This window comes from Phyllopteryx taeniolatus, chromosome 18, assembly GCF_024500385.1.
Source record: "Phyllopteryx taeniolatus isolate TA_2022b chromosome 18, UOR_Ptae_1.2, whole genome shotgun sequence".
In the NCBI taxonomy this organism is placed as follows: Eukaryota; Metazoa; Chordata; class Actinopteri; order Syngnathiformes; family Syngnathidae; genus Phyllopteryx; species Phyllopteryx taeniolatus.
Window position 1 is genome coordinate 7,068,659 of NC_084519.1, and position 27,387 is coordinate 7,096,045.

The 27,387-nt window shown below is 39.0% G+C and overlaps 1 protein-coding gene across 1 annotated transcript in view; it reads right to left on the minus strand.

Moving 5' to 3' along the window:
• Window positions 1-145: 145 nt before the first annotated feature.
• The window catches only part of nudt14 (nudix (nucleoside diphosphate linked moiety X)-type motif 14), a 30,809-nt gene continuing 3,567 nt past the window's right edge, over window positions 146-27,387 (minus strand). The window contains exons 2-5 of the mRNA XM_061753277.1: window positions 17,433-17,476; window positions 11,171-11,235; window positions 10,375-10,675; window positions 146-7,545 (exon numbers count right to left, since the gene is read on the minus strand). Coding sequence (XP_061609261.1) covers window positions 7,296-7,545; window positions 10,375-10,675; window positions 11,171-11,235; window positions 17,433-17,476 — 660 coding nt within the window. The 3' untranslated portion in view covers window positions 146-7,295. The remainder of the gene's footprint in view (window positions 7,546-10,374; window positions 10,676-11,170; window positions 11,236-17,432; window positions 17,477-27,387) is intronic.

Consider the following 27,387-nt stretch of genomic DNA (forward strand, 5'->3'; position numbering starts at 1 on the left):
CTGACAGTGTTAATTGAAACACTGCATTGCATGAGCATTATTATCTTTGTGAAGAGTTTTTAGAGTTGTTATCACTGTACAAGCGAACAATATTTCTTTCAGTGTCCTCTTCAGAAATGTAAAAGAATGACATTTTCACTCAAAATTATTTTTGGGGATCAAACCCATTTTATTTAAACTTAATGCAGTCTAATCCATCACAGTTAGTGCACATGCAAAGTATCACATATCTAAATGTATTCCATTGGTTGGTAACAAGAGTCATGTTTTTAAAGTATCATATATTAACATTTAGGTAATTAACTGAACAGAATTGGAACATTACAGAAAAACAACATCCACAAAGATCAAACACTCTTAATAAAGCGTAAAACACGTATGCATGTCTTTGAGAAAATACTTATTTAAAAAAAAGAAGAAATCAATATGCAAGACCAGAAGAGAAACACACAAAAGATAAAAAAATTTTAATGTCGACCTTGTGATTAAACAAAAATATCTTTTAGTTCTGTAATAACGAGTTCGCACTACAAATAGTTTTATAGCGGAATATCACCTTGTTGCATGTGTAAATCCAGCTACGAGTCTGGTAAAAAGAAACAAACAAATAAATTTAGCTGTGCTGTATAATGAAAATGTGAGAAATTGCTTTCATAATGCTGCTCGGAGTTGTCATACTATGAACTGTAACACCCACATATCAACTCCTAATTTAACAGGCATAGCACATAGCACCTTATTTAAAAATAATAAAAACAATGCAGTGACTTGGAAACAAAATGTGCACAGATAAAAATAAAACAGTAAAAGTTTAAGAAATAACTACAGCATATTCATGGGGGACATTAAACATGGAAATCTGGTATCAGTGAATGCAAAAGTCTTGGAAATTTGTGACGTGATGCTGAGAGTTGGATATGTCAAGCGCCTTGCAAAAAGCAAACAGGCACAAAATAGTTGCATTGCATGCCTGAGTGATAGAGGTAGAAGTGTTGTAACATTGAGCTCATGGTCCTAGTCACCATTTGCAACAATGAATTAGACAACCATCTACCTCAATTATCATGTATCTTTAAAAGTGAGAACATATGGCTTTTAGAGGGAAAGTCACTTTGAACTGTGAAAATTGCATGGTGCAAATGTTTACAAGGTTTTTAATCCAGGTAAATGTATTGTATTCAATCAGTTTCCTAATATGAAATATGAGAGATGCTAACCTTTAAGTTCAGGTCACTCATTGGATCATACAGCTTTGTGAGGAAAAAAAAAGGAAACAAATATCTTTGCAAAGGCAGGAAAAAATAAACATCTTACAGGCACATAGAAAAGAGACTGATCCTTAAAACAATGGCTCCAGATTACATTTGAAAGCAAATAAAAAAAACAATCCTACTTTTCTGTTGATTCTGTTCATTCATTAATTTAATAAATGAATTATTATAAAATGTGTTTTTGAAGACAAAACATTTTTGCATGAATGTGGCACAGATTTGAGACAAAATGTCAACAATTAAAGGAAATCATTCGAAGAGCATAATTTTCCACAGTTTGAGAGTCTGTGTATGCGTGTATGTTAGTACGTGTGTTTGAGATTGAGTGACTAAGAAAGAATAAAGTACCTGAAAACACTTCTGTAAGACTGAATACCTTATCAGTTATTTATAATATGGGTATAACGAGTATATAGAGTGTGTTGCTATTGATGAACCAGTATTCCTAACCTACACTTGTGTCTGTTTGAAAGGGGAGTAGAAAGACCATAGGGAAATATATTGTTCAATATGCATTCCGCCCCAAGTATAATATAGAAACTTTTCATTTGTTAGTTTGCCCAGGTGTTGTTGCCGTCCAATTTCTCATGCAGCTTTTGTACCAGTGAAGATTGGGTCACCACATCATAAAAAAGAACAAGACTGCGGAAAACCAGAAGCACTGGAAATCTTGCCTAGAAAGACACTGGTCATCATGATGGAAAGGCTTTTTAAAGAGGATTTCCAAATTTTTCTGTGTCTTGATGTTCAACATCCCTCTAAATCATTAAATTGTTCATCATAGTTCCTTCAGAAATCGTGTGAGTCCTGGGTAATACCGATAAAGTGCCAAAAAACATTATTTGAGGACTAGTAATAAATAAATAAATACATCACAGCATATGATAAATCTTCAACACAATTCCCAGATACCCAAGTGCATTTGCCCCCCTAGGGACTGTGAGAAGTATAGGAATAACATCAGAGCAATCTGATTGGACATTGTTTTCCACTGCAAGGTCCCCACTGGATTTGACATGGCTGCACTGACCATGCATGGAACTTTTCCAACGGCAACATTATGTATAGTGTTCCTCCGCTCCTCACTGTTCATTGTTCCCGCCCCGCTGCATTGCAGATTTTTAAATGATCGTTTTTAATGGCTTTTCACAGTATACCGGCAAGTCTGAATTTAAAGTTACGCGACTTCAGTGTAGAACCCTGTTGTGCAGCAACATGTCGGGCAGCACTGAGGTTAACTGGGAGAGATGCAGCGTAATTTAGAGCAAGAAGAACAGACAGAGAAGGTCCCCTCCTAAACTACAGTAGTAGTAGTTATTCCAACAAAGCAGAGAATATATGCCAGTGTTATTGTTGTATGCTCTGTTTGTAGGTGTTGCTGCTCTGTGTGTGTTATAGAGAGAGCACCATATTCATTCATATTCATGGACGTTGACTAGACAACTTTTGACAATTTTTCGTGTGTCCCACTGTTCCAGGTGTCGGACATTGAATGGACAGCTTTGATGCTTTTTCATTTTATTTTTGGAATTTAACTATTCTGGGTATCGGAGGTTCACCGTCTTAATCCCTGTGATGTTCCGAGTGTTGGATGCTGGATGCAGAGCTATGTCATTTTGTCTCACTTCCCTGACCTCCTGTTGCAGGTGTCATCAGTCACTCTTGCTGTTTCCTACTGATCTGCATATTCTTTTATTTGTTAGCTGCTCTCTGCTCCGGCGAGATTCCTAGTTAACTGCTAAACAGTTGTAGTGCTGCATGTTCTTGTCTGTCAGTTCTGATTCCTGTATTGATGATATGTCATTTATTTTTTTCTTGCCTCTCTCAGTAATGGTAGGTACCTGTGTTTCTACAGGTGCAGCCAAAAACGGCAACACCAATGGCACTGCTGGTCACCATAGCATTGATGTAGCTGGTGTGGTGCATGCTGCTTCTTTGTCTCAGTTGTAATTCCTCTCTCTCTCTCGCATTTCTCTTCCTACTGCTCTTCTACTTTTGGACTCAAAAAACGGTAAAGGCAGACGGCCTCAGGTCTGCTCCAGGTTTCCCCATGAGAGTGAGTTTTTCCTTGCCATAGTCACCTAGTGCATGCTCATGCGAGGTTCAGTTTGTGATTTGGCGGTATGTAAATAAAACTGAATTGAAGTAGTAATTGTTTGAAGGTTTATATTTACCCTAACATCTATGCTAATTTGCTTTAGCCTAACTTTTGCATCTTATTTTAGCATTATGCTACCAGACTTTCATTGGACAAAATGACATTAAATATACCGCAATTTCTCGTGTATAATGTGCATTTTTCCCAGCCCCAAAATTTTCAAATGTCAATAGTGCGCATTATACATGGGTATAGTGGCAAATGTAAAAAAAAAAAAAAAAAAAAAAAAAAAAAAAAAAACTTTCACATTTTATAAATGTATGCTAACATCTACTGGCTATGAAAAAGCTGTACACGTTCATTCCAAAATGTCACCGCCACCTAGTGGTTATAAAAGAAAGTGTAGCGTACACTTTTCATTCCAATATGGCAGAGGTACGTATGACTGCATATATGTACAGTTGTGCTCATAAGTTTACATACCCTGGCAGAATTTGTGAGGTTTTTTTTTTTGGTTTTTATTAATGACTGATGACTGAACAACAACCATCATTAATTTATTTATGGTAATGTTTTTTTTTAATGATAATGCTTTTCTGAAATGCTTGACAGTTTAATTTGAATCCCATTGAAAAACATTTTGCCTGGTCCTTCATGTTTTCTTTAAAGAATTGAACCCATCTTACAAATTCTGCCTGGGTAATCAAACATATGAGCACAACTGTGTTTTCTAATTTACTAAATAAAAGTAGGGCTGTCAATTTCAAAATAAGAGCAAGTAAATAATAATAAAAAAGGATTATGCGTTCAAATAAAGTGCTTAACTTCAGAATAATTCTTTGAAAAAAAAACTAACAAATACAGAAAATACTTCATGCTTAGATCATATAGGTAGAAGCAAAATCATGCATTGAAAAAATGCATTATACATAGGTAGAAGGGTTTCCCAGAATTTTGGTCAACTTTGGGGGTGCGTATTATACACGAGAAATTTAGGTACATGTGTCATTCGCTAGTCAGTTACAGTCAACTTGAACTGGGTGTGAATAGCTTGAAGCAAGCACGCTTTGGGCCCTAAGTTGAACAACTCCTGCGAGTGATGGTGAGAACAGGTGCCAAGGAATACTTTAACCCTCTGGTGTATAGCCGTCACTAAGCCTTTCATAATTCATGCATCACAGTTAAAAAGTTTGTTTCAATAAGTTTAAGTGTGTTTTAATAAGTTTAAATGTTTTTAAAGCATGTAATGAGGTAAAACTATCTTAAAAAATACAGTTTCTCCATAATGTGAATTTTCACCTATTGCAGGTAGGCCTGGAACATATCCACTGCGATAAACGGGGGTTCACTGTACTAGCAGGTCCTATTTGACTAGTACCTGGTTAGCCAGGTTTCCATGCGTACTGAGCTGTATTGAGCCATATGGGTGAAGTAAACTACTGCTGGTTGCTCATTAGGCAAGCGGGTTAATCATCATCACACTGGTTTTATCAGCATGTCTCGTTCCAATTGATGCATGCAATATGCCATGGTTTTCTCACTCTCTGGTTGTACTATTTTGAACCAGAAATCCGACTGCCCCAGACAGAGGCAAGTTGCAATGTTATATCACCACATCATTGCTTTTCTGCATAATTCAGTTTTTCTATCAGGAAAAGTCCAACATTTAGAGCAAGGGAAAATCAACTCCCCTACAACCCTCGTGAAAAACGGTGGGCATCGTGATGCAACAATGTGTTACTAAAATGTTTGGCAAGCAGTATATTTTGGTGCACAATAACACTGGTGTGAGTGGTTGAGACCCTCGGAAGTCGCAAAACTAAAGTTGAATATTCAACCCTGCATCAAACTATGGCTATGAGGAGCATATCGGAAATATGGGTATAGTTCGTGCAGGTTAGAACAATGCATTTAGACCTCAAATGGTACCAAATTATTGCACAAGGACACCTGAAACAATCCTATTGCTTATGCTTGTAGAATTTTTTTTTAAATTATTTTGACACACCTTATAGTTAATGTGCAAATGTTGATTGTCATAAGTCTTTTGCACTAGAAAGAGATCTGTCACAGTTGTTCTTTTCACATTGTCCCAAAACAACTATTAATTCTCACTTTAACACCCATATAGTATCTACTGTATAGCATAGAGCATTCCCAAAATTAACTCCTACATGGTTGTACAGCTTTTCCCAACTTTCAGTCATCTTACAGTCAGCTATAATCAGTAATAATGTATTTATGATGTTATTTGGATCTATACTACCAAAACTCTACAATGTAGTGAGAAATTCTGTCCCCCTCACACGCCAAACAAAATAATGTGGTACCAGCCCTTTTTTACAGCTAGTGAGAAGATTGAAACTTTGCTGCAAGTGAGTTTGAAATGTGATGTTAAATGCTGGTCATCGTCCCAGAGCTTCTCTCTCTCAATAGGAATAAGCATTATAATATTTGGACCTGAGCTTTTAGCAAACTGCTGCTTTGATTCACTAAGAATGATACTGTTTTCGTGTGAATGCGCCAAATCTATTTCATTACTTTACACTGAAATTAACTAACAGTTGACATCCTTCCCAAACATCAACTTACATGTTTACAATTCAAGCTAAAAGACATATTTTCTAAATAGACATTTAATTAAATGTAGCCTCTGTGAAAGATGAAATTGTATTACTGTAATGTATCACTTCTTTGAGGTTAAAGATGCCATTCAAAGCAACTTGGATCTTGTTTGGTACTCACAAAACTCACACAACTGTGCTTTAAAGAGGCATTTTTTTCCCCCACAATTTAAAACGGTTAAGTGTTTTAATACCCTGCCAGTGACATGGTTGTGTCACAATACCCAAATGATAAAGAAAAACACCACACTTTCAATCAGCCCTCTTGCAGCCCTGTCGAATGCAAATCAGCCACTGCTCACCCAGCCCCTATCTACTGCGGGGTGTGGCAACGAGAGTACGGCTTTGCGTTACCATGACAACAGAGCAGAGCTGTTTTAAGCCCAATTCCTGACAATAAGGACCTGACAAAAAAGGTTACTTGGTTGTATATTTGCACATTTGATGTGTGGTTTGTATACAAGCAAGCCATTTGTCCATAATAGGTCTCCTTTAAGCTAACTATGCTGAGCAACAATATGTTAAAAGCAAAAATTGGTGAAGGGTTTTTAGATTGAGCCATTATGTCAGCAAATGTCTTCTAGGTTGATTGCTTTCTTTGGTATGCTTTGTTAATTGTTAGGAATTAGGAAATTATTTGAGGCTTTAACAACATGGTGCAACAATTACCATGACAAGCATTGTTCTTGTATTACAGCATAAAGGAGTCTGCACTGCTTTATGCTGTATGCACTGTTTTCACCGCATCTTGAGTAATAATGGCGTTCAAAGGGCACATTTTGCTTTCCAATAAGGACGGAAACCAACTAGGTGCACAAAGTTGCTTAGCAGACACTCTCTGCATTCAAGGGATGACTCGACAACAGCATAAAAATGAGATCAGCAAATGCATGAGGTGTCTGTGAATGATGGCTCGGGAAATGCAGGCTAAGATTCCTCATGAAAGCAGCAGAGCATTCATTTACTCTAGGGCAGGCATATAAAATCAGTGATATGCAGCCATTTTTTTTTTTTTTTTTTTATTAATGGTGCCATACATTTTATAAAAAAAAATTTAAAAAAAAAAAGTCGATAACATGAGAAAAGTGCAAGAGACAGCCTGCTGAGGCAGTTTGCTTTGGGGAAAAGTATGGACATCACATAAAAGTTTAAGAGGGCAAAATGTAAAAATACACGATGGCAGACGTCCACCTGTCGGGCATTTTATATAAAAAAAATAATAATAATAAAAAAAAAATTTGAGGGGCATGAGGAGGGGAGTAGCTGTGCTGGGCCAGTGTTTGACATAAAAGTTAATAGTGGTTACACATTGGTGGAGATCTTATACTTCGGAGACATGTTGTTATGGAACCAAATGAAGCTAAATATGACGCCCATGGTTTTGGGAATGCGCTCGTTGTAGGCAAAGGTCATGGCTTCGTGCAATGGGACTTTGACCACCTCAATGAGCTCGCCCTCCCGCGGCTCACCTCCGCCTGCACTCACGCAATTGTCGTCAGATACCTCTGCATAAAACATCGTCTGCTTGGAACCCGTGACTCCCACGCCGGACCTGGAGACAAAATAGGGCAAAATTAACTGTATTCCAGGATATTCTACATATCACACTGCTACCCATATGGCAGCTCACTCTTTAGTCCTGTTTCCACCAAGCGGTACACTTTGCCACGTGAATTTGTTGATACAAACATGGTTTACCATTCTATATTATTGTATGTAATTTTTCTAAATTGCAATATAAAGTGGAACCTTCAATTTTAAGAAAGTGTCTTACAATTTTACAAATTAAATGTAAGCCATTATAATAAGCACAATGATTCCGATTGATGTACAGGGTATCCTTTTAAGACATAAATCAATCAAATTGTATAGTATAATCAAATCATGTGACATTAATAATTGTTTACAAATTTAAATCAAACATTATGAAAAGAATAAGGATGACAATTGTATTTGCTTGTTTTCTATTCTTAAATTTTCTAAGCGTTTACTATACAAACGATGAATATAATTTTTGAGCCCTTTAAGATTATAGTCATAAGATAAGATATTTAATTCATTTGTTCATGATACTGATAATGTGTAGGCCTATGTGCAATTGTTTTTTTGTTTTGTTTTTTAGATATTTTCTCTCTTTTAAACGGAAAAATGCATGTTTCTATTCACAGGAATCACAGTATCTATGTAAACAATTGGCATTGATGCAGGTATCAACCTGCATAACAATCTGAGTATTGGTAAAAGGACAGAGATCAATGTAGTTATCTGATGTATCATGTAACAGTTGCTACCCATAATAACATCCTGTCCGATATGAGATGTGATTTCACTCTTTCAATATTTATAATATCCAACAAAGCCCATTTACCCACCATACTAAATCATCATAGTGCATCACAGCAAGCTGTGACCTGAGCATTCATCTTTACCACATAGTGCACTTCCGCCAAAAGCACCCTCATAAGGGTCATGAGGGTTAAGGTGATACCCATCTATTAAATGGAAGCGGCCCACAGGTACTATCGACCATAGACTACACCAACAAAGCTGGAGGAGGCGTCAGAGTCAAATCAAAAGAACAGTTATGAGAGCCGTCAGTCATGGCTGTGCAGGTGCGGCAGCCAAATGTGGGATTGTTTTTCTCCTGCCGCTTTTCGACTGCTGTGGTCTGGCTACAGCTTTCTAATAATATGTTTTAAAAGATGGATGGCTCGCCTGATGCTTCCTTCCACCTCGCTTACATGACTTAAGAATATTTGGCTTTCATCCATCATCGCTGGTGAACAAAAAGCTATGTTTCATTTATCATAATGTGCTGTATTCTGTAGGGCACATGCAGCCAGAATCCACAAAAAAATTTTGCTCCACTCTCCCAGTGATTTCCGGGTACTCCGGCTTCCTCCCACATTCCAAAAATATGCATGTTAGTTTAACTCAAGACTGAATTGTCCATAGCTGTAAATGGTTGTTTGTGTGCCTTCCAAATGGCTGGAGACCAGTCAGCGTGTCCACTCCTGCCTAAATTCAGCTGGGATAGGCTCCAGCTCACATGAAACATTAATGAAAACAAGCAATATAAAAAAAATGGATGGATGGATGAATTTCACTGCACCAGGTACAAACAAGATGACAACACCAACTTGGCACAACGTAAATTTCTGTTGATCTAGTTCAAGCACAGAAATATAACGCCAATATTTCTCAATATTTATTTACACCAATATTTATCAAACTGAACCCTACAGGGATAAAGTCCAGAACAAATTCTGTGTTTGAGCCATAATTTGACATACTTTAATCAGTGTTTAATTGCTAGACTAATGTCCATCCATCCATTTTCTGAGCCGCTTCTCCTCACTAGGGTCGCGGGCGTGCTGGAGCCTATCCCAGCTGTCATCGGGCAGGAGGCGGGGTTCACTCTGAACTGGTTGCCAGCCAATCGCAGGGCACATAGAAACAAATAACCATTCACACTCACAATCATGCCTACGGGCAATTTAGAGTCTCCAATTAATGCATGTTTTTGGGATGTGGGAGGAAACCGGAGTACCCGGAGAAAACCCACGCAGGCACGGGGAGAACATGCGAACTCCACAAAGGCGGGGCCGGGGATTGAATCCGGGTCCTCAGAACTGTGAGGCTGACGCGCTAACCAGTCGGCCATGCTAGACGAATGTGTTTAAAATAAAGGGGGAAAAAAGCTATGAAGTTAGGCTACTTGTACCAAATTGGTTGATTTGAAATCATCATCTTCCCAGCTTTTCCCTACTCGGGGGTACCGTCTTCGATGAAGGTTCGGCGTAGCTTTTATGAACGGATGCCCGTCCTGATTCCAACCCTCCCTATATCTGGGCTTGCAAGTGGCATCAAGTTGGGCTGGAAGGTGCTATATGAAAGCTGCTATATTACTTAATCCATCCATCCATTTTCTGAGCCGCTTCTCCTCACTAGGGTCGCGGGCGTGCTGGAGCCTATCCCAGCTGTCATCGGGCAGGAGGCGGGGTACACCCTGAACTGGTTGCCAGCCAATCGCAGGGCACATCGAAACAAACAACCATTCGCACTCACAGTCATGCCTACGGGCAATTTAGAGTCTCCAATTCATGCATGTTTTTGGGATGTGGGAGGAAACCGGAGTACCCGGAGAAAACCCACGCAGGCACGGGGAGAACATGCAAACTCCACACAGGCGGGGCCGGGGATTGAACCCGAGTCCTCAGAACTGTGAGGCTGACGCTCTAACCAGTCGGCCACCGTGCCGCCTATAATACTTAAAGGTTCAATTGATTTGACTGATAAAAATGTGCACACATAAGTATAAGTACGGTGCAGAATGTGGATCAAATCGGTTTAAATAACTCAGTACTGTATGTACACTCACCTGTAAGAAGTAATCAGCTTGAGTTTCGAAGCTGGCACATCATAACCACACTCCTCCAACACTTCCTGTCTGGCGATCTCTTCCAAGGAGAGGTTAGGCTTGTCCACGAGCCCGGCGCACAGCTCGTATGTGATGCCTGTGGCAGCCGGCGGCCACGCGGATGAGCTCTCCCCTTCTGTAGCCGCCTGGCCCTCCTGACTCGCAGAGCCTGAGGCGACAGCTTCGGTAGCCCCCTCTTCTGATTTTTCAGTGGCCTGACATGGCTGCGTCTTGATCCGTTCCCACTCACACATGTATACAGCTGGAGAATCAACACTCATATTAATCTGCAGTTTTACTTGTTTACTACACTTTTAGTGTGCCATAGTCATCAAATTAAGCAACAAACATTATTCTTGTGGACACAGTTGACAAGTTTATATGTATGAAGCCCCAGGTTGAAAACCAATGTTAGATCAAGTTTCAGATGAAGGGTACATTATTATTATTATTAGTCCCTGCGGGATAAGAGCGGAAAGAGATATCAATACCCAGACTTCCTTGAATTTTAAACAATGCAGTGTGAAACTGTCCCTGGCATTCAGTAACAAAGGAGGTGGGCCTCTTGTGGTGTATTTAAGCATTGTGGCTCCAATCTACATGAATAAACAGGATTTGTACTACATTTCTGTATTAGTGAAAGTGCAAAACAATCAAAATCTCACATGGTAAAAGGTAGAAAATAAATAAGCCACACCCCAGGGGACATTAGACAATGTCTTGTGTGCTACAAAGCTGGTGGGCAGATAAAACGTACCTGGACGGAACTGCTTGACAAGAACAAAACAGTGCGAGGTGGTGTTGAATATCAGCACGGACACACTGAGGATAAATGGGGAAATACAAAGCTTTTAGGCAAATATATAAAATAAGCAATAAGCATATGATAAATGTGTATATTTTCTGCTTCCTGGCACCCACTCAATTTGTGAAGCGTAATTGATTTGATTGTCCCTGTGGTCAATACAAATCAACAGTGATGAATGAAAGTACATCCATTACCATGTGTTTAATATTCATGACCTGCAAATTAAATTGTTTACTCAATTAGCACTGACGGTGACATAATATTTGTCCACCAATATTATAAGCCACCAATTAGTGATGCACCGAAATGACAATTCTTGACCGAAACCGAAAGCCGAAACTAGAGAGCCGAGGCTGAAAACCGAAAGCCCAAAATAAATTATGAATCAATCAAACTTTATTTGTAAGCGCTTTTCATACAAAAAAAATGCAACACAAAGCGCTTTACATAAATTAAAATATAAAATTAAATCTAACCCACCAATTATTAATTATAAAACTATGCCAATTATTAGAAAAATTGAATTTATGGCTATGACTGAGGAGCTGCCACCTAAAGAAATTCACTTCCACAACAATTACAATTTCCATAGTTTTCAAATTATGTCAAGAACATTATAGCAGGACAGTTATTGCAGTATATTATCTAAGAGGATAAAAATTATTCTGCATACTGTTCAATTTCACAACACAATCATTACTCTATAATTGTGACTGTTAATAAATCATGGCTTCAATATTTGTTATTCTAAAGTATTTATTGCATCAACCTGGCGGAAGCATTTGCAGCCAAATGTCTCTTGCATGCTCTTTTTGTATTTCCTGTATCCACTATTGCTGCTGCAATGGCACAAATTCCCCATTGTGGGACTATTAAAAGTTATCTTATCATAAAGATTTATTATATTTATATACTTTGAAATTCTAGGTTAATTTTCCCAAGTGACATAGCAGCGGTGACATACTAATTCGTTTCCGGTCCCTGTTATGATTGTCTAGCTCAAGCATCATATATTCCGGTATTTTCCTCTATAAACACATACTAATTTGCCTGCGATTTTGCTCTTCATAATTGGCTAATCTCCGCAATAACACGGTTCCAGCCAGACCAATGTGAAAAGTGTATTCTGCCACACAATGACTTATTTTGGTGTTTTACGACTCGTATGATAACTTAGCGGTTAGCATGGTTTCCTGTCTGTCTCTTGTCTTATCCTACTTTTGTCCTTCATTATTATGATACTTGTCTAAAAATGTAGCTTAGTCGCTGTCACTGAGGTGGATAATTTGTGACTTATGCTGCAGTGACAACGGACGCAAGGCGCATGTTTGCCTCTGTGGTTCGGGATTGTATTTAGCCCCGTTAGCTGTAGCTGGGGTGGCGCAAACTAGCATTCCACCCCCGAACAGTGGAAAACAGCGAGGTTAGGCGACAATAGGGAGGCTCTGTTTGGGCTGTTAGCTGCTAGCACGATGAAGGAAAAGGCACGCGGGCTATTTTCGGCCTAAACCTTTCAGCGGCCGGAATTTCGGTGCATCACTCCCACCAATGTTATCCAGGATCACCATGACACGTTTTCTGTAATAGGAAGCAGCGTAGAATGATTCTGAAGAAGTTATTTTAGAGTTAGAGTCCTTCACTATTGCTGATTTTACTTGCATTATAATCAGATTTTAAGAGTCAAACGTAAATACAGTGGACCATAACAGCAAAAATCCACAACTAATATACTACTATAATTGCTTAGAAAAAAATAATTTACCCAAAATATTCTTGAATAAGCAAGGATATAATGCCAATAAGCCCCCCTAAATATATATATGCTTTATATTGGTACCCAAAAAATAAAAATAAATAAATAAATAAAATAACTGTGAATATGTGTATCCACGGATGCAGAACCACGAATATGTGGGGATCCACTGTATCTGTGCAGACTTGCCAGTGAGCAGTTTCAAAAATGTTAAAATTACATAAAAATTTAATCATCTTGTGTTTTAATGAGGCCTCACCAGTGGTACACTGAATCAGTGTGATTTTCCAAGCCGTTGGCCCCAGGTGATGCATACAAATTGCTGCATGTGGATGTGACAGACGGCCACTGCCAAGGGAAACTGCGAGCCTTTGTTGGGAAAGCGGATGTGTCCGAGGCCGGAGGAAACTATTCCCTGCCCTTCCCATAATGAAAGGACCTAACACAACTTGCTTAGAACCAACTACTTCTGGTTAGCTTTTTGAAAAATGAATTCAGACTGAATATATTCACGTTTTCTTTTTTTTCCTTTGTTCAGGCGCATTGCTGGCAATTAAAGCCTAGAGCCAGCATCCTTTCAATATCTGTATTTATGAGTGCAAATGATTAGTTCGTAACCTAAATTTCCCAGAATGCAACCTTAATAACTACTTCACATTAAACAATATGATCTAGTTCCCAAAACATGTTGCTATTATTTTATTTATTTTCCCCCAATTTTTCTTTTTTATTGAAAGTCGAGCAGTTCAGGTCCAATGAATCGCTTGAAATGGTACAAAGGTAAGTGGTGAACATCCAGAAGTTAAAATTCTTTGCTTTCTCTCTTTTGTCCAGTTCCCAAACCAGCTCTATAGGGTTTAAGTGTGAACTCTGTGCAGTGCAAGGCACTCAATGTTCTAGGCGTACCATCTTGTTCTTTTTTCGTAATGTAGTTCTGGCATTGCTTTTTGGGTCATTATCTTGGTGTAGTATGAACCCACAACGATCTAGACACATACCAGAGGGTACTGTATGGGACTGGAATGTGGTACAACAGTGTGTTCAAAGTTCCAACACTACTTTTATGCAGACAGAGGGGATTGTAAGTAATCAAGACAAATTGGGACACCTGTAGGAATTCTTAACACCAACTTTCAAGGATTGATCAACTTCTATTGCAGCAGAACAGCTTTGAGTCATTATCCCATGTCTCGCTAACTGAAAACGGCCATTTTTGTGTAACACACACACACACACACACACACAACCATCAGATCGTTCAGTATTCACCACAATTGTTTTTTTTTTTTTATCTTTACCATCAGTACATCCATACGGTGTCACAAACATTCAACCAATTAAAACTATTGCAGAAGCTCACAGCTGGACCACAAGGATACAAAATATAACCGCAACAGAGCTGTGGTATAAGTACAATTATCCAGCAACAGATTGAGGCAGAAAAGTGGGACATGCAGGCCTGAGGCATGGAAGCTGTCCCTTGAGACAGCTCTGGGTCTTTTAGAAGTGTTCCACGCCATTAAAACTCTTCTGCAGCTTCCCAGACAAAATGCTCTAATGGTTATACCAAGACGCTCGGGACATTCCATGCGTCATTAAACGTTCTATCTTCTCAAGGGGGCTTTAAACTAGACAGTAGGATATGAGTGAGACATGTGAACAGCAGATCTAAGGTGAATACTGGTGATGTTATTATCAAAACAGCTACTGTATTTAGCTTCTTCTAATACATAATAAGAGAAGCCTTTAGATTTGATACCATGACTGGCACAATGTTATTCTACAAATTGTGGATTTGGACGATGGATTTGTTATAAACTTTTTTTTTTTTTTCAGTTTTCAAAACTGGTTTCTTGGAAAGCACCAGTCTGCCACTGCAAACACAAAGGTGTCAAAAAAAACAACACAATGGGAGTCTGCCCACCAAGCACACATGTTTTTGTGGCACTGGTGGATGTTTATCATAGCGTCCCTCAGAACATTCTGTGGTCATTGCAGTCATGGCAATTAAGGTGGGTGTTTTTCCTAAAACGGTCTCAAAGCTACAGAGTTAAAGACTCCAGTCTACTACTGTCGTTATTCTGGCCTTATACTGTATTTCATGACATAGTATTATTTGAGTAATTTAGTGTGACAAGTGAGGAGACCTTAAAGAGAGATAGTCCGTTGATCTGACATTGTTCTAAGTCAATGTCCTTGACCCAATAACAAGTGGTGTGTTACATCTAAGTCTTGAGCAACCACTTGAGATCGCATCTCACTTCTTCGCTCTTCTCACATTTGTGTTCACTACTAAAGATATGCAGTCACATATGGCCCAGAATGACTCCTAATAGACTATGTGAACAAATCTGTCCTGAGTGAGAACTTTGGGATTGGACAAGGGTCACTGTCTTAGCCACAGATCATGAGGTCTTAATGCTATAGCGTGATTGGGGAAAAAATGCAAATTGAAGCTCTGATTGTTTTGGGGGATTAACATGTCTCTCCATTCTAGATATTATTTGACGTATGACAAAATTTGTATGGATCTTGGAACAAACCAAACAAGGAATCAAAAATCAATTGAGTAACTTTTTAGCCAAAGATTCATCCAGTGTGACTGTGCAATCAAAATACCTGCATAATAGAGATTCCTGTTGTTTCTTGTGAGGGAATCAGGTAAAAAAAAATAATTATGGTCATTAAATATAAAGATTGTTCTGATGTACTTGTATTGCTTTGCAATAAAGCAAAGGGGAACACAGCAACTTATTTATATTATTTCTGCTATGACTTTCCTTGTTGGGCCAGTCTTTTCCTCAAAAAGAGATGTTTAATTGGTGTTAGAATTATGAGGAGGTCCTTGGACTGCTAGGAATCCCTAGCTAGAACCAAAGTTTGAGAATTCCTGTTCTAAACAGTCAAATATTAATGGCTAAAAACGAAGCACTGTGAGGTTTTCACAGGGAAACTCTTTTAGGAATAGTGTTAATAATACATAGAGAACTAAATAAATGAACAAACCGGTTCTTGAAACAGCATCCAGTAGCTGAGGTTGTCACTGGTTCTCCTCTTTTGTGCCACAAATGCATCTCTATCGGGTTAGCGGCTAGCAAGCTAAGCTACGCTAGTGAGCTTGAAAAACTTCAAAGTGCATAGGGAGTTCCGCAGGTCACACATATGCATTCTAATTGATAATTTCTTGCTCGTCGCATTCTCATCTACCATTCACCAGACAGACCGACCTCTTAAACATCAATAAAAGATCTTTAAAAACAACACTCACACATGTACTGTGGTGTCTTGTCCAATCATTAGGGGCACTACAGAAAGAAGTGACTAGATATGGGGCGTAAAATGGTACACGAGGAAGAAAAAAGACAAAGAAGAAAGTAGTTTTGTGCTATCTGCTGTGTACTAACTGAAAAATAAAGCGAAGTAAAAGGAATTGCCAGCGTGTTTCTTGGAAACACAACACATACACACCACCATATAAAGTCTGCCATGGGTAAATCCAATGCGTTATTTCATAGTATTGATACAATCGATTGTTTATCTTTTAAAATTATTTAAATCGATAGATTTTTGTTCAGAAGGCTAACTTGCCGAGCGCCTATCAATCCAGTTGGATCGTAGGAATCTAAATCAGTACATTGATATAATGAATGAATCGTTACACCACTACTGTACCATAACATTGTTTAGCTAAAATCCTATTTTACAGTATAATACCAACAAGTCTGTCTTTCACATTATTTCCTTACACATCTGAAGTGTAGACAGAACTGCTGAGGGTAAACTGTAATGTCCACTTTAACAAAAATGCACCACACATTTTGGTCCATTCATTACATGTCAAAACGGGAAATAATATCTTGGCAGTTTACACCTCGGGAAAAGTTGTCTATTTCGTCTCGGAAAGACAGGTTTGAGGTTGCCTTTGTCTCTGTGGTACTATTTTCCACATGGACCTCTGTTTGGGGTCAGTAGTAGAGGAAAGTGGGCTTAAATGACCTGAGACGTATCCCCAAGCATTAGTGTACCCTAGGCAAAACAAATAGTTGTAACTAGTGTTTTGTCACGAAAGTGTGACATTTCCCTTACAGGGCACCCTATGAAGCTTGGACATTCATAACCACTGACAAGACCACCACGCCACAAACAAACACACTAAAACTCTTTTGGTTTGACCATCCTTACAGTCGTTGGCAGCATTAGAGAAAAAATATTATTAGAATTACCACCTGTCTACAGATGAAAGGGAGGGGAGCATTGATTTTTTTTGTTTTTGTTTTTTTTTAAACATTTTGATACAGCTATTTTTTGGGTACAGTCATCTCAACAAATACAAATGAAATAAGGTTCTAAAAAGCCAATATGACGTTCGGTTTTACCATCTGTATCACTTGCATGAGTTGGTTTGTGAACATGTGCAGAATTGCTGAAAAAGGTTTGCTGTGATAAGAGTGTTTTTACCTGTCATGGGTTCGCATGAAGTCCCAGGACTTTTTTGTGCCATTCTGTGAAGAAATCAGATGGAAACAGACAGCGTGAGTAAATGCAATAAAATTAAGACTATCTAAATGTTTAAACGCTCCGGTTAGGCACGGTTACACACAACCATAATGGTCCCTTTGATGCATGACCCTTTGAAGTCAGGACGTCAGATCATCTTTGATTTATTCAATCTGGATGCTGCTAAAGCGATCAGATTCTTTGAAACTACTGCTCAGTTGTAAAACTACACAAGTCTGATATGCATCTTGAACCCTGGCTACTTGTAGCCTCTTGGATCAAAAATCCTTTAAAATGATATGGGACAACAAGAGAACAAACAACAGTTGAAACTTATAGAGCACTGAAAAGTTGATATGATGTTGTGTTTTATGATGGCGAAAGGTATTTTTGTGCTTGGTTTGATGGAACACATTCTCTAAAAATGTGGACATGGTTAAAATTGGGCTCAGCAGAGCTCCATTAAATACAGCCTTTCTACTGATCTGAACCTTGACCTTGTCTTCATAAAGCATCTTGTGTCAGAGATTATTCAAATTCAATAAGAGATTTGAGGAGATATAGGACACTAAGTCTTCAGAAGCACTGACAAATAACAACTAAGGTCAGAAGGTCATCATCTACTGAAAGGGGACACAATGTGTCTAACCTATAACAAAATAAGTCAATGACTTTAAAGGATCGTCTACAAAAAGAAAAGATGGGCGTTTACAAACTGGATTAAGTTTCAGGGAGGGAATCCTGGTGACTAAATGCTCAAACACGTCCCATTGTCATTCAGCTTCGATGGCAGAGGTTGGAAATAGCTGTTTATGTGCCCTGCGGTCTTGTTGTCACATCAACAGGATGTGCAGCATTACAAACCATCAGATGTGCAATTAAAGAGCGGCGGAAAAAAGAACAAGTGTTCAGTGTGTGGGAAGTGTCTAACATTGTCTCACATGTTTCTCATCACTTCAAACTGTAAAGGAATTTAGCGAGTGCATTTTGAAGTAATATCTATTCAATGTACTTCGTATGCTAGGTTGCAAAACTACATCAGGGGAAATTATAAATTACATGAAATGATTTACTTAATTTCACTTTCAGTGTACAATCAAAACATCTCATCCTCATCTGCTTATGTCTGAATGCTGGCAGCCGCTTCTCAGACGGCGACAAGGCTGAAATGAGACATGCTGCTGTCTTATTTTAGCACATTCATTATAACCGTGGTCAGGGCAACCCAGCCGAGCCCAGCAAGCTGGAGAAATTGGCGGGGCAGTTTTGCAGCCTAAGCAGTAGTCACAATGAGGGTGTCTTGGATGCCTGCAAAATGACAAGCGCTTAGTTACGTTTGTGTGAATTGCAAACGTCATCATTGTAAGATACGTTTTCATCAACATGCTGCCACTGAATATGACTGCACACATAAGTATGCTGCGGCTCAAAACACCTACAATGCCAAACCAACACTTTGCATTGTTGGATGCATAAGATTTTGATAAAGTCAGAAAATCAGCTACTCCTTTATTTGTATAGAACACAGTCTCATCATCAGGTAAATGACAAAGGTATCGCTAGGGTTTGAAAACTGAATACATTGACTGAATCAAATTTTATTAAACACGTGGTCTTGTTTTGATTTGACTTTAATCAGAGAAAATGGATGAACGGACATGATAGTGGAAAGAGAGATTTCGTCTCCATTCTGTCACCGAAGGACCAATGAAAACATTTTTTTCCTAGGTCGAGTTTTTTTTTGTATCGTACTTGGCCACCATAGGCATCACATACTTCAACAACAGAAAAGCATAACCCCCACATTCTTGTTTATGGAAAGAGAAGACATGCAACACAGTGAAAACAAGAGTTAATTGTTACCTTGTTTTGATTTGTTGATGGTTTTGTTTTGTTGATGGTTTTGTTCTACTGAACTCAGTCTAACTCAAGGACTTAAGTCAGAATTAAAAACAAAAACATTTTTGCTGATTTCAGTGTAAAATAGCTTGACATGAGCTTTGTGGTGACGTTTTACATTTAAATTTTACCTTTTTAATCAGTCAAAATCTACTAATGTACTAACAGTTGTCGAACATGTTATGATTCCTTGCTGAGGCCAAGTTTGCCGCACCCCACTTGCTTGCAAAACAAGCAAAGATCTGAAATCATTCAAAAGCCTGTTGAGTCCTGCAAACTTGCCACCCACACAGAAAGACCTAAAAAAAATGTAATCTGCCAGCCACAAAGTCTCTCTGTTCAATCATTTGCAGTAAAATGTATGGTTATCTGTGTCAAACACTTTCTTCTATAAAACTTTATTTTTAGTTTTATAAAACTTAATGTGCATGAAAAGTGAGAATGTAATAAATGTGAAAATGTGAATGTGTAATCATAGTAGTAGACTAAGTCAAAACGTGTCGTGATCTTTCAGTATACATAGGAGAAGCTAGCTTTCACTTTTACAAAAAGGTTACGTACACAGTGGTATCACGACAGAGGGTATATTTTTACTGGCACTTGTATAAATGTATGACTGTTGAAGAATTTCTGTGGAATTTGGTTCCTAGCTTGAGTCTGAGCCAGGAAGAATTAATTACATTTTGATCAAGATGCCTGCATGTAGCATAACAATAGCTGTCAACTACAAAAATTAACGGGGAACTAAACCCATTATGTCAAAACTTCACATTTCAAATCAGAATCAGAATCATCTTTATTTGCCAAGTATGTCCAAAACACACAAGGAATTTGTCTCCGGTAGTTGGAGCCGCTCTTTTACAACAGACAGTCAATTTACAGAACACTTTGGAGACAAAGACATTGACAAAAAACAATTGTGCAAAAAGATGCAGAGTCCTCTAGCACTTAGAGCAGTTCGAATGACTAATATTGCAATAGTCCGGTGCAATGACCATTGTGCAAGGGGCGCTGAGACTTCAAGGAGTGTATGCGGTGCGCATCTTGTTTATGTGATGCTGTTTACTTAAAGGTCCTGTATTTTGTCAAAGCAACTTTTTTGAGTACCGTAATTTCTAGTGTATAATGCGCATTTTTTACCTAAAAAATTGTCAAAAGTCAATAGTGCGCATTATACATAGGTATAGGGAACGAATGGGGGGGGGGGGGGAGACTTTGACATTTTATATGTATGCCGCCATCTAGAGGTTATGAAAAAGCTGTACACTTTCATTCCACTATGCCACCGCCCCCTAGATGTTATGAAAAAGTTGTACACTTTAATTCTAGTGTGCCACCTAGAGGTTATGAAAAAGGTGTAGCCTACACTTTCATTTCAATATGACAGGGGTATATATGACTGCATACATGTACAATTGTGCTCATAAGTTTACTTACCCAGGCAGAATTTGTGAAATATTGTTTGGTTTTTTGGTTTTCTTATAAATACGACTGATGACCGACCAACAACCATCATTAATTTATTTATGGTTATGTTTTGTTTAATGATAATGCTTTTCTAAAATGCTTGACAGTTTACTTTGTATCCCATTAAAATAAAATTAAATGTGTTCGCCTGGTCCTGTTTTGATTGAAAGGTTGTACATGTTTTACAAAAGTCACTGATGGTGTAGTGATACACTCGCCTGACTTTGATGCAGGCAGCGTGGGTTCAGTTCCCACTCAGTGACGGTGTGAATGTGAGTGCGAATGGTTGTCCGTGTCTATATGTGCCCTGCGACTGACTGGTGGCCAGTTCAGGGTGTAGTCCGCCTTTCGCCCAAAGTCAGCTTGGATAGGCTCAAGCGTCCCGCAACCCTAACCAGGATAAGCGGTGTTGAAAATGGATGGATGGATGTTTTACAAATTCTGCCTGGGTAATCAAACATATGAACACAACTATGTTTTCTCATTTACTAAATAAAAGTAGGGGTGTGAATTTCACAATAAGAGCAAGTAAATAAAAATAAAGTATTATGTGTCCAAATAAAATGCTTAACTTCAGAATAATTATTTGAAAAAACTAACAAAATACAGATAATACTTCATGTTTTGCTCATATGGGTAGAAGAAAAATCATGCATTGTAAAAATGCATAGGTTGAAGGGTTTTCCAGAATTTTGAGGTCAACTTTGGGGCTGCGCATTATACATGGGTGCGCATTTTACACGAGAAATTACGGTACTTGGAATGTAATATTGTCTCTAGGGTGCCTCAGTAAACGTGAAATATAAATTAAAATTGTCTACGCATTCCTGATTCCCAGACGTTTTTCTGCCAAGAGGCCTGAAATCAGGTCATTCGAATTCCTCAAGCTTATCTACGTTACTAGCGAAGATCTCCACCTACCTCTCCAGCACTGTCAACATAACAAACACATGTGCTCTCACAAGTGGGTCTTCTACACGGAGGCAACCAATCAGGGGAAAGGGGGCGGTGTAAGACAAATATGGACAAAGCGGTAAACTGGGTCAAACAGAATTAGCTGTCAGAGGGGCCTTTTCTGGACGCTCGTAGGAGAAAAATAAGTGTTTTTTTTTTTTTTATAAAATTTACACTTTTATACCAAGTCCATGTTACAGAGTCACTCTATGGAGGTCTCAATAGCCAAAATATGGGACCTTTAAAACTTGAAATGCAATTTCAGCAGTGCGTGAAAGCTTATTTTATGAAACCATTCTCCATGAAATGGTCCCAAACAGAGCACAATTCTGGTTCTGAAATGCTTGGGAATTTCTCCAAAAATAAACTGAAGCCATTTAGTCCTCAACTCCTCTGAGTTTGGCAGGTGATGCAAAGATATGATGCTTTGGACAAGACAGCTGCATTGCCACTCAGCAATTTTTCCAGCGAGGAGTGGGCCTGTAGCAACCACGAAGTGGGTAGGTACTTGAATATGAATTGAAAAACGTCACACCATCGGCGATTTCAAATCCTGTTGTTTGCTATTGTATTCAACATACCGCACAGATGTCAAACTTAAACCTGGTCATAGACTCATTTTGATCTATGTTATGCATAAAACAGAAGGGAAGTTTTTTTATATATATAAAATGGATGGAAAAGAAATAGAGCCCAATTCTATACAGATTTGGATGCTGACATTACCAGTAAACAATAAACCGACCGTTCAACAATCTAGTGCCACCTTACTGTAGTGGAAGACCATTATTGCTACGCCAAAAAGAGTGTGGTGAAATGTTATGCTGTTTATACAACTTTTCGCAATAAATATTTTTAAAGATTTATACGATATAGAACAGACAACAAACTGTACTGCTTGTTAGAAAAGTGGATTAACTTGCAAAAAGGAGGTGCAAGAATTGATCGGACAGCGTACATAAACGCTATCTCTTTAGAGAGAAACGTCATCAACCAGTTTAAATTTAGCACAATCGTACCAGAAGATCACAATGGATTTGACCACAATTGGAATACCAAATAGATGAGACTCAAATGCAACAGACAAATGCATCCATTCTCTCTGTAGGATCTGTCACCACTCCCAGATGGTGGGGTTCCCTTCATTACTAGGCCCTCTTGCTGAGAGGAAGGGTTGGGGGGGCAGGTGCAATGTCCCAGGAGAGCTGCAGACTTATGTTCGATGTGGATTACGACACAGTGAGTAGCCGACGTAGAGTGAGTGGGAGTCGGTAAGGGGGATAAGAGAAGCCAGAGGAGGTTTCACGGGACCTTGAAATTAATGTGGTCCCTCTGGCATTGGGCATCAAACATGACAGGCTCCTGTTTCAATGGCCATTGTAGAGAGGGGCGTACCGTCTTGATCTTTTAGGTGCTTAACGTGTGATGACCAGCACATACACACCTACTGTGCTCACCCCACTCAACACTACAAAGCTGGCAGCTGCTGCAGAGAGTGGGAAAAAAAAATCAAAAAAAAAATCAACTGAGTCCTCCAATCCAATTGCACTCTTTGATTCCTAACATATGCTCTCCCGTTTTTTTCAGAATTTAACTTCAGTTGTGATCTCTACAGCAAGCCTCTCATTCACACTTTACAGATGCTCCACTAAGGATCAGCAACAGCTAAAGGAACAAAACAACCACACGTTGTGACAGATAGATAACCTGTCAGGAGTATTCACAGGATCTACAGAACCATCAGATGACGATTCACAAGGGATACAAAAATAATAATAGCATGCACTCTTAAATACATCCATGCCACCACACCCTCATATTAAATCAACACCAAATATATAAACAGCCGAACCCATAATTTGACAATAAAGTGTCATAGCAGATGCCAAAACAAGAAATAATAAAAAGCAATGAAAAGGAACAGTTCGTTATGTCCTGATATTGATTGGCCATGATCATCTATAGCCCTAAAAACATCAGGAGATGACCAAGATGGTCGGCTCATTAATACTTTGTAAGCTACTGTATGTTGGTTGGCACACTGCAACAAAAATAAATAAATTAAATAAACTCCCTAGAAAAAACACTTATTTCTGTCAGCCTTTGTGACTACTGTATTCGGGAGTCTTGTCAAAGAGCATGTGTGATGATGACCACACTCCCCACAGAACTGAAAAAGAAACAAAATGTCACAGTCCTTCACAGGTAAGGTAGACAATTTTTCTACGTTTTTAAGGTTTATTGTGCAGCAGTCAACTTATTTATAGACTCCTAGACTTTAGCAGGATTCACTCTCCACTTCCTTAAAACGCGATGCCTACGTCAAACACCAAAGGATGAGATGCTGTGTTTTACTTGTTTTACTTTTACTGTACATGGTGGTAGGTCATACAGTAAAAAAAAACAATATATATATATATATAAAAAATGAAAATCAAAAATATATTTCAATAGTCAGAGAGTAAGATTATTTTAATTGTGCAGTTTGGGTTGAAAAGGATCAATAACAATTCAAGTGAAACAATGCGTTTTAAGATCATAATGGGTACATTCAGTGAAGGACTAAAGGGCCACAGGCTGTAAGCTACCCAGAATGAATAATTCAAATCATTATCATGAATAAATGAAGGTAATTAGCCTGCATGAAGTAGCAACTTGTGATTCAACACTCGCATAAGGCAACAATGGTGAGTGTCCTTTCCCAGAGTCAACAGTGGACAATCACCTACTTTAATAGATATAAGACCAAACATCGATAAACAATAACGATGAAGAGAAACACTTATTAGGCAACGACTACTAGTGCCTTTCTGATCGTGAAAATACATGATTGTAAGATTGCAGATGTGCTTTGCAGCATAAAAGGTTTTTGGGGAAGATGTGTGCCTCAAAAGCCATTGTGGGGGACTCACTGAACAGCCCATCCTGATCTGGCCAAGAGTTGGCCAGGATAAAAGAGAGGGAAGAACAGAGAGGTAGTCACCATCATCATCTCTTTTGTTGCCCATCTGCCGTATTAGCTGTTCCACCATTCTCTTGATAAGCTTGAACCCCCCCTCCTGTCACAGGTGTGAGCCCCAAATGGTGAAAAAAAACTTGCCTAACAATCTAAGCACCATGGTAACGGAGCTTGAAGGAACAGCTACAAAAGAGCTGCTTCAAGTGATGTGTGAACCAGTCATTGTTTTTGTGACTTAAGAACATAAACTGCTAAAACACAGAGGCTATGGAAAGTGAACACACCGCTGTTAAGAAAGCAGCATTTTTATGGAAAAAAAAAATAAAAAATAAAAAAAATACATTCGACCACATTAAATCATTTAAGAAAAACTAAAATTAGCTGGGATAGGCTCCAGCACGCCCGCGACCTTAGTGAGGATAAGCAGTACACAAAATGGATGGATGGATGGATAAAATTATGTCACATCTCACCTGTAGAAAGTAACTGGAGATATGTGCATATTGCATCGTCAGAGAGAGCAAGCCATTTTCAACACTTTAGATGTGTCAATACTTTATTTGTAAAAATAACAGACCTATGTGGGGATAGACTGAGCAATAGTGTCAATTTATGAAAAAAAAAATTTAACTTACCAAATTTGGAGATGGAGGTCAACCATGAGGATATACACAATTTACATTAAAATGGTTGCATTTTATGTTTCCACTAATACAGTTTCAATTGCTCATTTTCAAACGATCCACAAATAGCATACAGTTACACAGTTACAATTCAGTATTACCCATGATAACAAAATACTGTACATACACTAGGGTTGCACAATATAGAATTTTAATTGTGATCTCAATTCTGGCTGCCACGATTAAATTAGCCTGATCGTCGACGATTATTACATTTAAAATGGGGGCACCGCTGCATATGAAGCACTTTCTCAACCTAGTCAACCAACCACCAGGGGGCGGACGCATGGGTAAGGCTTCATTAAGCTGCCTAAATAACAAGCGAGCGGTGCCCAGCACATCCTGCAACAGGAGCCTCAGTCACTGTCGGTGGAATTAGCTAGTGATGGAGAAACCAAGGCTTTCTGAAGCAATGAATCACTTTGAGGCAATTGGCCACTGCTTCGACGCATTTGACACACTTAAAAAGAGCTGTGTAGTTTTTCAAAGGAAGCGTTGACAAAGCTTCTTTCATGGCTGTCATGTGTCTCACTGTTACATGCTCAATAAACACCTAGTTGTCTTATCATTGTCATTGTGCTCTTCAGTCGATAAATGCTCCAAAGTGAGTATTACTATAATGTGATAGCTCATAACACAGTAGGCGCCGACAGATTGGGAGGTAAATCACCATTTATTTTTATTTTTTTTACAAGTTGTATCAAACCAAATTTATTTATACAGCACTTTTCATACACTCATCCAAGGCGTTAAGCCACTCTTTTAATTTAGCTGACCTCATAGCCTTTTGAAAGGTAATGTGGAAGTAAAATGCTTGTGAAAGAAGAATATTGACTGTTAGTCGCTGGCAAGTTTATCTGAGGCAAATGGATGATGATGAACAACTGTTTTGTTTTTATGAAATCGTCGCTGCATGTCGTTTCTGGCAAGCAATTGTCGCTACATCAAAGATGTGTGTTTCCTATATGTCAGCTAGAAAACCAACAATCCATCTTTGTATACAACTTTGAGTAACGCTGGTCGTCACATGCAGTGCAACCAGATACCGTATGGATTTGAGCACGCGCCACCACTGTCCTCACATATTGAGATTGTTAAAAAAGAAGTCTTATGTAAAGAGTGCAGCAGAGTTGTCTTCCCCGCAAGGTAAGACGACTAAACCTTTCAACCATACGAAAAAATGTTAAAAACATTATCAGGTCAAAGTACTGGAGAAAAAAAATATATGATCTCCTTGGGCAATTATTTCTCCAAAGTGGCATTAACTACACTGCAAAGAATATCGACATTGACTCAGTAGTGTTTTTACTGCTGTCAGGCCAGCCTCCAGTCGAAAGTCAAGCTATCCACCACAACAACTGTTAATACTATGAATTACGGTAACACGCCGGCAATGTGCTGTGAGGGGCAACTTCAAAATAATAGGCTAAAAAGGCATTGCTGTGTATTTACAGTGGGAATGGAAAGTATTCAGACCCCTTAAATTTTTCACGTTTCGTTATATTGCAGCCATCCATCCATCCATCCATCCATTCTCTACCGCTTATCCGGGTCGGGTCGCGGGGGCAGTAGCTTCAGCAGGGACGCCCAGACTTCCCTCTCCCCAGCCACTTCATCCAGCTTTTCCGGGGGGATCCCGAGGCGTTCCCAGGCCAGCCGAAGGATGTAGTCTCTCCAGCGTGTCCTGGGTCGTCCCCGGGGTCTCCTCCCGGTGGGACATGCCCGGAACACCTCACCAGGGAGGCGTCCGGGAGGCATCCGAATCAGATGCCCCAGCCACCTCATCTGGCTCCTCTCAATGCGGAGGAGCAGCGGCTCTACTCTGAGATCCTCCCGGATGACCGAGCTTCTCACCCTATCTCTAAGGGAGAGCCCGGACACCCTGCGGAGGAAACTCATTTCGGCCGCTTGTATCCGGGATCTTGTTCTTTCGGTCACGACCCACAGCTCATGA